Below are 11,352 nucleotides of genomic sequence, written 5' to 3' on the forward strand. Positions count from 1 at the left end.
CTTATAGACAACTAAGTTTATGTTGACTTCCAGATGGTGATGAGAAAATGCAGTGAAAAAACATTATCTGTGAGTGAAAACAACATAAAATGTTCATACTGATGTTCCCTGTCAGAATATATTCTGACATGCATTTAGCTGATGCTCTTTTCTGGGGCAGTTAAAAGAAGTACAACAGCAGAATGTGATAATATGATAATTTGAGACAACGTGAGAGGGATTCCCGCTGCAAGTCGGCTGATGTCTGGGAACCCTCTCAGTCTCTTATAATCTTGAGTGTCTCTTTTTTCAGAGAGACCTGCCTTGTCACTCACTTGGAGGCACCAGTTGAATGAAGTAGAGTGACAGTCCTCCCAGCAGCATGGTGCCAGCGGCAGACAGCCGCCGGGGAAGACACCGCAGCGTCAGCCAGCTGAAAATGTATGCCGGCACCTCGATGGCTGCCGAGATGAAACAGCTGAGATAGGGGTTGCCATGGAGACGGGATGTGTTCAGGGACAGGCCGAAGTAGCCGGTACTCAGAGTGAACCTGGGCAAGATACAGAGCAGAGAATATAGATATATAGAGAATATAGTATAGTAGTTTTTCCTTCTCAGGTTGTTTCATTTGATTGTAAGAGGAGGCCTAGAGGCTGAAAACTATTCAGTATTTCACAAGAACATTTCACATGTTCACATAAGAAAACCAACATGTGTCCAAAAAGCACATGTGCTTTGAATCCACATGTGGGGTTTCACATGTAACTTTGAAGTTGCTGTAGTGTTTGTTTGGAATGGAAACCTACATACAAATGTCTCTCAGTGGCACATAGTTAGAGACCACTGCAGTGGATAGATGGACAAATGGATGGATATACTGAGAGACAGAAGATCAACTGAACAGATGGACTTAGTTGATGGATAGATGGATAAAGGAATGAATGGATAGGTGTAGAATGGATTTATTCCAATTTATTTGATTCCCTAACACACAAACCAAAACAAAGCGCAAGAAGGAGGTCTGAAAAGGCACCTACGCATTTGCTTTTCAGGACTCCTTTGATAACAGCTTGTATTAAATTGGTGGATAGGGTGTGCTTACTTCAGAAACACTATAAATGTATAGGAATATATTGTATCTTGTTAACCTTAGTGCAGGGACATACTGTATTAACAGCTTACAGAGTTTTGTCACCTTCAATGAACTAGACGTCATTATGTCCCAACCCTTTGGCTTTACTAAGTATTCTTTGAATTTGTTATCTTTTAACAGCCTTGTTGAAGATAGACCACCGAAGTTCAATGAGTGAGAAAGGTTGGTTGTACTGTAGTATAGTTGTAAAAAGGCCGGCCTCACGCACTGTCACATAATCAGACGTAACACGTGAGAACCACGATGTCAGTTTACATCTCAGAACAGTTGTTTCAGCTACTGTATGTGGATCATGCATTTCACACAACTGTCACATGGACTGGCGAAAGCCCTGGATAATAAATCTTTGAGGAATTTGCATCACTGAACTTTGGGTTAGTGAAATGATTACGTACATTTCACTAACCCAAAGTTCAGTGATGCAAATTCCTCAAAGATTCATAGCATTCATAGTGTCATAGCAAAGAAGGAAACAACTTTGACCAAAGGAGAATGTGTACAGAATATCAAATGTCAATATTTAGTGACAACAGAGGACAGTAGTCGACTGAGCTATATTTGGAAAACAAAATCTTGAAAATTGAGGGTGTGAAGGGACCCCAAACAAGACCATCACCACCACTACCACCATCATCTCCACTACTGCCAAAATTGTAGGAACAGTAAATAGTAGGGCAAATCCTGACAATCTGTCCCTGAGCTAGACACTGACCCCCCCTATCAGCTCAATGGGCACCGGATCTGCTGCCCTGCACTTCTGAAACTGGTATATGTATGTGAAACTCTTAATTGGTACTGTAAGTGTACTGAATACTCACCACACCAAGAAGAGAATGAGTGTTGTGGTTCTGATGTTGCTGGTTCGCACCAAGTCAAGAACAGTGTGGCGTTCCTCCGGCTTAAAGTTGATATTTGCCATATCAGTCTGAAGGATACAAAACCTCACTATGAATCTACTCTATTGATTGATTGATTAATTAGTTTAATGAAGTGTCATACACACAAGGTGCCCAGCCCACACAGACTTACATGACACTACCAAGGAGTTCCATGGGTGTACAACATCATAAAAAAGAAAAGATTCAGCAAACTCAGATATCACATAAACAAAATATCCTGCCTTTTTTCCCCCATGCTTTACAAATGAAGCGAGCAATATGGAAACTACCCTTTCTAAAACATAGTTTCCGTTTTTCATAATCATCTAGCCAAAATAAATTCATAAAGACGGAATTAATTTTGCTATACAACACATTCAAGTAGTTAATCTAATCAACAAATCTGCTAAATTTACCCACATTACATGCAATCATGCAAACTAACTTTTAGATCAAGTGTTTATCAAAGAAGATCAATACATGTGCAAATATTGCAAATATTATTCTGATTCTGGTGGAACTTTTTGTGCTTGGGCCCCTGTCAAAAGGCCTGTGCTAACTCCTGTGTGCTTTAAGTTTACGTCAAAGCCAACCTACATCGTAATCTTCAAAGATGACTTGTGGAGCCTCAACTTTGTTCTTCTTAGCAGCGTTTCTCACTATGGCCTCTGCCTCCTCCACTCTTCCCTGAGAGAGCAGCCAGCGAGGAGACTCTGGGATGAACCTGCCTCATTATGGGACAGAGATAGAGAGAGGGGTTCAGGCTTGAAATGGCTGAATCATAGGGACTAAAACATAAAAACAAAGGTTGACCTATACATATAGTTTGTTTACTTCTCTAAAGCTCCTTTGGTAGTGCAGACATGCTCTGATGAAGGTCCATTGACCAAAAGCTTAGCTGAATAAATAGTACTTTGCATCTGACAGAAGTGCAATGTAATCTAACGCAATGAGAATGTAATGAGTGCAACCCACCACCAGAGAGGGATGTAGACCAGGCCAGGCAGAGACATAGTCAGCAGGAGAGATTTCCAGTCCCTTATAAAGTAAGCAAAGAGAGGAAGCATCATGTAGCCAAAGGCAAAGCAGATGCACACACCCAGAGAGGCGTACAGGACACGGACATTGCCTGCCAGGATCTCAGTGCCTGCAGGGAGAGAGAAAGACAGAAAGAGAGGGAGACACATGCAGAGAATGTGAGTGAGAGAAAGAGAGACAAGCATACAAGGAGACTTACTGTATATGTTACTTTGCCTTCTCCGTTTCATTGGATGGTTTGACAAATGTACTGAATATCATCAGGATGATCCAAAAACACTGATAAATCTTGCATTTTCTTTATTTGCAAATACATTTCACACAAATTACATTTTTCTCCCACATTCATTCTGATCATACTGATGTCAATACCAGGGTTATTTTGTCAGTTTTAATCTGTTCCTACTTCCTATATAGGAAAATATTATTCAGATAATTAAAGCATGAGATGTTCACACATACCCAGCACGAAAGCAGCCACATAGTTGGAGATTTGTCCCAAACCAGTGGCGAAGAAGAGGATGGAGAACACCGTCCAGGAAGGGGAGAAGACTTGCACAAAAGTAAAAATCGTCTGAACTGCCATGGTTGCAAAGAGAACTGGCTTCCTTCCAAATCTATCATGGGATGCCCAACAATAAAATAACAGCAACATTAGACAAAATGTGATGATATTGGACTTCCGGGTATGACGCTGAGCTGAGAGGTTGAAGCTCCCTAGCCCGGTTACAATTCCTATGTAAATCCTATTTTAAATCATCTGAATCCACCTAAAATTGCAGGATATCTGATTCCAAACCCCCCCAACACACAATATGCCGCTGAAAACTGCAAAACATCGCCCTAAAAAGACAGAAACCTCGAATGAAGACGAAGCAAGTGACGACGCTATGCTACAAGACGAAAACTTCCCAGCTAGCAAGGAGAGCGAGGATAGCTCAGAAGCTAATGCTATCTTAGACAACAACAACGCTATCTTACAAGCAGTCAACGGTTTGAAGACAGAGTTTTCATCCAAACTGGATGGGGTACTTTCAGCCATCAATAGCATTAAAAGCGAGCTGATGAGTTGTCAGAATAGAATCGCCGAGTCAGAGGAGCGTATATCAAACACCGAAGACGACGTTGTATCCCTACAGAGAAGAGCCAAGAGCCTGGAAGAGAAAGTTACAACGCTTACGTTACCTCAAAACTGGACAGCTATGAGAACAGGAGCAGAAGATCCAATTTACGGATGATAAATCTACCAGATTCTGCAGAGGGGAACGATGCTTGCGCATTCCTGGAATCATGGCTCCCCGAAGCCTTGGGATTCACACCGCTTGCTTCTCCTATGGTTATCGAGCGTGCCCACCGACTCTCTGGACCAAAACCTGTTGGAAATGGTCCTCCCAGACCGCTCATCATGAAGTTCCTAAACTACAAAGATAAAGTCCGCGTCCAGAATGCTGCAAGACAAATGGATAAAGTCCTCTACAAAGATCGCCAAGTGATGCTGTTCCCTGGTGTCTCTGCAGAGTTTCATAAACAACGGAGGAGATTCGATGGAGTCAAACGCAAGCTGCGGGAGTTGGACGTCCAGTATGGAATCGTTTTCCCAACGAGACTGAGGGTTACATGTGACGGTCGGTCTCACTTTTTTGACAACCCATCAGAGACAGAGATCTTTACGGAAGAGGATTAGGGCCACATGTGAAAAAATTATTTGAGTTCTGAGTTTAAAGTAAGAATTCTGAGTTTAAAGTCAGAATTCTGAGAATAAAGTCATACATATTCTCCCCTACATATTCTTCTTCCTGATTAGCAACCTGACTAACGGTATCTCATTCATTTGTTTGGATATGTTTTGTAAACCGAACTTGGAAATTGGAGTTAGGTGAACAGCACCGAGCGACGCTTCCGTGGATGGTGGACAGGGCGGCTTGCCCCGATACCAATTTGTCTACTTTTTGATAGGTAAGCTCAATAGCTCATCCATTTGTTGGAACATGTTCAGAGCACAGTAACTGCTATTGAATCTATGTGGGGACAATTGGGTTCTTAAAATGTTAACTTACTAAGGGGAATTTGTAGCCCGCTGGCGGGGGGATGCAGGAGGTGATAGGGACAGCCCCTCAGAGTGTGTGGGTCTGGTGATCGGTTGGCCATGTCGGAGGTGTTACAAGGGTGGGGAGATTTATATATAGATCTCAGGGGGAAATGTATGTTAGAGGTTTTGGGTTTTATGGGTGTGTTAGAATACATGTCTTTTTACTTTTATTTTGTTAGGGCAACAATGAATATCCATATAATACTGTACAGTCACAGGACAACAAACTGTAAAACAAAGCATATTGAGATTGAGGTATGTCTAGATCTATGAAGGTTAAGGTCACATCATGGAATTGCAGGGGTTTAGGTAAATTGACTAAAGTGAAGCAGGTACTTAGTAGATTGAAACAAAAACACTCAAACATAGTTTTTCTGCAGGAATCTCATATGATGCCGTGTGATATATCAAAAATTCAAAAAAGGTGGCAGGACAAGTGTTTTCAGCCTCCTATAGTTCCCATGCCCGAGGAGTTTTAATTTTAATTCATAAAACAATCCCATTTCAAGTAGTAAACTCAATAATCGATCCCAAGGGTAGATACATTACACTTCAGGGCATCTTATTGTACGAGAAACTTAACTTAGTGAATGTATATGGTCCCAATGAGGACGACCCTAAATTTTTTGATAATTTATTCCTGACCTTATCAACGCTCCCAGGCAATTTCATTATAGGGGGTGATTTTAATGTCGCCCTGGACCCACTAAAAGACAAGTCTACTGGTTCGGATAGCCTACATCTCATACTAGAGCTAGAAAATCTATATTAAATTTTATGAAGGATTTAAAGGGTAACTTCAGTATCAACCTGGACCCTATTTTCCCATCTTTTTGTGTCTAAGTGACTAAAGGGGACAATTTTTTTTTAAATTGGTCCAGTATTGAGCGAGATCGCTTCAGCCGGCAGCCGTGAAACGAGCTGCAATGTAATCCGACGGGGCAAATCACACCGTCAATGTACGTCCACTAAAAGTGCTTGTTTTTGCCACTGACAGGCTCAGATTGTTATTATAAGTGTCTGACAACATTATGGAAAGGACCCTACAGAGAAATGAAACGTTTTTCTTTACCTTTCGCTTGATCCGGTCTGTGTGTAACTTCCTGCAACAACTCAACTCTCGCGAGACTTGAGCGAGACTTGGTTACACACATACCGATCAAGTGAAAGTCTGTTCTCCCAGGTATTATAGAGTTGGATCAAAATTGATTTGTTAAAGGGAGACAAGGCCTTCATAATGTACGGAGAGTGTTAAATATATTACATGAAAGGAAGGATGCGCCAGATACGGCTCTGCTATCAGTTGATGCCGAAAAGCCGTTTGACAGAATTGAATGGCCTTTTCTTTTCGCGACACTAGACCGGTTTGAATTTGGGACCGTGTTTTGTAAATGGGTAAGGTTACTGTACACTCAACCCACAGCTGAAATTCTGACTAACAATGTTATTTCTCAACCATTTAATATCAATAGGGGGGTCCGACAAGGGTGCCCTTTGTCACCCCTCCTATTTACATTAGCCATAGAACTCTTCGTCATGGCAATTAGGACACACAAGGGTATCTCCGGTGTCAGGTTAGGACAGATAGATCATCGCATAGCTCTATTTGCAGATGACGTCATGCAGTACTATTGATCATATTTCCTCATTTAACTCAACAGATAATTTTACCTATCTAGGTATACACATAGTTCCTGATGTGGGAAGAACTGTTCAAGCCAATTATGGTCCTACTCTAAGAAGGGTAGGATCAAAGCTAAGAAGCTTTATAACTGCATCCCGTAATCAATTATTAACTCCTCCACGTCTTTCTGAAATGGAACGATTGATCTCTGATAATTGTCATGGTAAAGGGCGTATTTCAGTGTTATATGACTTGTTGGTTTCTAACTCATCTGAATCCTCTACTGACTGGCTTAAAGCCTGGAAGGAAGATATACAGGAGGATATTTCCTTGGATGACTGGGGTGTGATATGTGCTGAGGCACATAGACAAACTGCGAATACGAGATTAAGATTGTTACAATACAACTGGCTGATGCGCACTTACATAACACCAGCTAGATTACATCAGTTTAATAATAATGTTCCAGATATTTGTATTAAATGTGAACAGTCTAAAGGCACACTTTTTCTCTGCATGTGGGATTGCAAAGAGATTGCAACTTTTTGGTGCGAGATCTCATGAATAATACACAAAATGCTAGATGTAAAGCTACCTCTTGATCCTAAAATGTTTATTTTGGGGTTATATCCTGCCACCCTAGTCATATCAAGGAATAAACAAATTCTTATGGATATGTGTTTGCTCCAAGCGAAGCGTTCGATCGCCTTATCATGGAAGAATATTCAAAGACCACAGGTGGGCCAATGGCTTAGGGAAATGAGTAATTGTTGTGCTATGGAGAAGATAACTTATATTCTGAAAAGGAAAAGTGAAACCTTTGATAGGGTTTGGGGCCCTTTTACCCAACTGTTAGGGAATGTTAATGTGTCGGATATGCTACGAAGTGATGACAATGGGAATCAATGAGAGATCTGATTAACAGTTAGGGGACTACACATGATCACTGATTTGCTCTTTGCTCTCCGCCAGATACGGCACAGGTGTCTATAGTTTTTTAATGTGATGTTAAAAAAATAAATAAATAAATAAATAGATAAATAAATGAATAAATAGCACAGAGACATTTTGCCGGTGATCATCTGTGGGCCGCTTTAAAATACCTCTTAAACTGATGTTTCTAGGATAATGTTGCTCCTGCCCAAATTTTTTTTTTTTTTTTCTCTGTCTTGTCTTTGCCTCAGTTATATATACTTTTGATGTAAGTTTGTGTAAGGTATGTCTTGTCTTATAACTATGTTGTTTAAAGAGAATAAACATACTGTTTAAAAAAAAAAAAGTGATGATATTCCCCTTTTAAGATGTAAAGAGGGGATTGTAAAGAGACTTTTGAAAAGTGCGATCAATGCAAATTTCATTTACTGCTGTTAAGCTTTCGATTCAACCATTATCCATAGACGGTATTTTCACATCTTTTTGAAATGAGTATTTAATTACTTTTGGATATTACTACATTTCTACTTGGCAGATAAGAAAAACCAATGTAATGTGTATCAAAATACTTTCCGACAAAATATATACTGTATATATATACCCTTTTATAACTTTTATAAATGATATGTGTTGTTTCTTTTCGTATCGTATCATGTCGTATTGTACCATATTGTATCGTTTCGTATTGCTTTGTTTTGTATTGCTTTGTTTCATATTGTAGCCTTTTGTATCGTTTCGTATTGTATCGAATTGTATCGTATAGTACCATATGGTATTGTATGGTATGATATGATATGGTATCGCAATGTATCATATCATCTCATATCATCTCATATCATATCATATCATATCATATATCATATTGTTTCATATTGTATCATGTCATATCGTACCAATTCATATCATATTGTATCGTTTCGTACTGCATTGCAACATATCATATCATATCATATCATATCATCTCATATCATATCATATCATCTCATCTCATATCACATTGTGCTTGTGTTTTCAGTACCTGTCTGAGAGCTGTCCTGAGAAGAAGGATCCAAAAAGCACTCCCAGGAAGTAAACTGTGGAGGTGAACGGCTGCTTCCACTGCTCACTGCACACCAGGTCAAACTGGAAGACCGGTGCATTAAGGAGACATTTAAAAAAAAATGATGATAGAACAAAGTTCTATCTACACTGATGGTATAAAATACTAGAAACAATGAAATGCATTGATTGACCAGGGGAATCCATGTTAATGTTATGATCCTTTATTGATTTAAACCCACTTCAGTCATGAAGGGGGAATATTGGTGATGGGTTGCAGACAGATTAAAGAAGTATTTTTATACATTGAGACAATTGCAACAAGGTGGGGAAAGGTGGTCCTAATATTGTGCGTGTAGACCTATAACTCTGAAGTGGGCATGCACTGTAAAAGATCTCAAGACTTCTCTGACTTTAATCCATTCTTCAGTGTGTCCAATTACCACTTAAAGCAATATTACGCTTTGGTAAAACATTTTCTCTTTATAGCTCCCATATCTCTGTATAAATCCATGAAGAGTCAACTACTAGTATTGACAGCCCTGAATTCTGATTTTCATTTTGACCGATTAGAAAAATAAAATACTGCAATGTGCACTCCCCCTTTTCTTTGCTTTTAGAGTCTTTCAATGCAAAATCTCCTCATAAAATGATAATGTATGTCAAATAAACATGTAGTATCTTGTGTTCTCAGTGTACAAAACATTAGGAACAACTTCCAATTTTGTTGCACTCCTTTAACAGGATTCATATTTATCTCATGGCTTAAATATCTCTCTTTAACTTGTCTCTTCATGTAAGTCATATCTTTCACCCCGACGGTGTATTTTGTGAAAAAAAACAGTAATTCCTATTATTTCTGTGCAGTTTAGGTGCCAGTTGTCAATCATGCTGTTTGTATGGGGGCCAGGCCCCGAAGTCTGTTTAAGAGCATCCTACGTTTCAATGTTTGGATTAGCAAGTTATTGTCCCCTTTTGATCCCAATGTTATTTTATTTCTAATTAGTAATCGATACAGCTGCATTACTTTCTCATTTTCCTCACCAATAATTCTCATATCAAAACCAACTGAGAAAGAATTGATAAAGATTACGATAAGGAATTTCCTACTGTGGGATCATGGAAGTCATGTTACAACTACTACTACTACTAACACTGCTATTGCTACTAGTACTATTACTACTGTTGAGAAAAAAGTTCTGGAGTCAGAGGTTCGTCTTACTTGAGTATATATTTATTAAAAGGAGTCTCATGAGAGGAAGAGATGCACACAGCACATAGGCTACATACACTTCTTCAAAGGAGAATAGATTTGCGCTGGTCTCAATGTATCTTCCAAGGACGCACAGAATGTGCTGACATGGGAACAGGTCACAGAAAAGGGTTACAGCATCATATGTTATGTCTTAGTTTAGAGAATCTACAGATAGTCTGGGACATCCAGGAGCCACTTGTGACAAGAGACCTCTGGCCTAGTAAGTTATGGCCCAAAGGTTACAGTGAGGTAACCATTCATCATGAAACAGTGCATTCCCCGAGGGAGACCAGTTAAGCTGTTACATGTATGTTAAATTTTCTTCCACAAGTACTAAAACATACTACCGCCACTACTACTACTACTACAACCGCTCCTCCTCCTTCAACCACTACACGTACACACACACTGACCTCAGAGACGATGGTGGATTGGTAGATGTCTCTGCTGTAGCTCCATCCGTCCAAACAGCCCTCCTGCCCCAGTTCAGTGAGGTTGACGTCCCTTCCAGGAACGAATCCCCGAGCAGACAGGTTTCTGACCACATCCAGCCGATACCTGCTGCACTTGCTCAGCTCCTCTTCACCGTTCACCACCTCACAGTCACATCAACACAAACTTTATCGGTAACATTTCACCTGCAAAGGTATTATTCCTGTATCGTAAGAACACAACAATACTGTGTAAGGAAATGTGATAAAATTGTGATGCAATATCAGGCAGTAGGCAACACAGTGCTGAATAAAATACACAGCACAATAAAATACGGTTTTATTGTGTCCTTACAATACCTTTCCATATCTTAACCCAAAGATATGGCCATTGTAAAGTGTTGCTGCTTTATCAGCTGTGTACGTGAATACGTGTGGACTTGCTTATGCCTATCCCAAAAAAGTCTCTCCAATGTTTATTCTCCACCTTGTCCATCAACCCTTAATGAAACAGTGTGCTAGTAATCATATAATACATTTTAGGATATATACAAATATCAAAGCAAACAGAAGTCTAAACTACAAGTTCCTATAGGAGTAATATAGAGATACCATGCCAAGTCCCCACGGGAATATTTTAGTAATTTCTTATTTGGGTTGGGTGTTTTGAGGCTAAGAAAAAAATTCATAAAAGGTCTTTTATTATGCCTTGAGGTCACATGCTCACCTCTATTGGGATGATAGCCTTGCGCCACTCTTGGGTCAGGTTGACCTCAGGAACCAGGCAGTGGTGGCGAGGAATGTCAGCCAGGAAGATAACGGAGAAAGCACTGAATCCATTGGGGATGGTGCTGGCACAGAGCAGGAAGAAGACCGTCTGCTGGAAACATCCCCACTGTCCCAGGAAGGCTGTGGCCTCATCATAGTCCTTCAT

The 11,352-nt window shown here is 40.0% G+C and overlaps 1 protein-coding gene across 1 annotated transcript in view; it reads right to left on the reverse strand.

The window, feature by feature from the left end:
* Nucleotides 1–11,352, reverse strand: part of LOC139917571 (organic cation/carnitine transporter 2-like) — a 13,220-nt gene extending 1,868 nt beyond the window's left edge. Inside the window, exons 1-8 of the mRNA XM_071906714.2 lie at nucleotides 11,146–11,352; nucleotides 10,401–10,583; nucleotides 8,713–8,816; nucleotides 3,511–3,665; nucleotides 2,986–3,157; nucleotides 2,608–2,734; nucleotides 1,951–2,057; nucleotides 315–529 (exon numbers count right to left, since the gene is read on the reverse strand). Coding sequence (XP_071762815.2) covers nucleotides 315–529; nucleotides 1,951–2,057; nucleotides 2,608–2,734; nucleotides 2,986–3,157; nucleotides 3,511–3,665; nucleotides 8,713–8,816; nucleotides 10,401–10,583; nucleotides 11,146–11,352 — 1,270 coding nt within the window. The remainder of the gene's footprint in view (nucleotides 1–314; nucleotides 530–1,950; nucleotides 2,058–2,607; nucleotides 2,735–2,985; nucleotides 3,158–3,510; nucleotides 3,666–8,712; nucleotides 8,817–10,400; nucleotides 10,584–11,145) is intronic.

This window comes from Centroberyx gerrardi, chromosome 11 (assembly GCF_048128805.1).
Source record: "Centroberyx gerrardi isolate f3 chromosome 11, fCenGer3.hap1.cur.20231027, whole genome shotgun sequence".
In the NCBI taxonomy this organism is placed as follows: Eukaryota; Metazoa; Chordata; class Actinopteri; order Beryciformes; family Berycidae; genus Centroberyx; species Centroberyx gerrardi.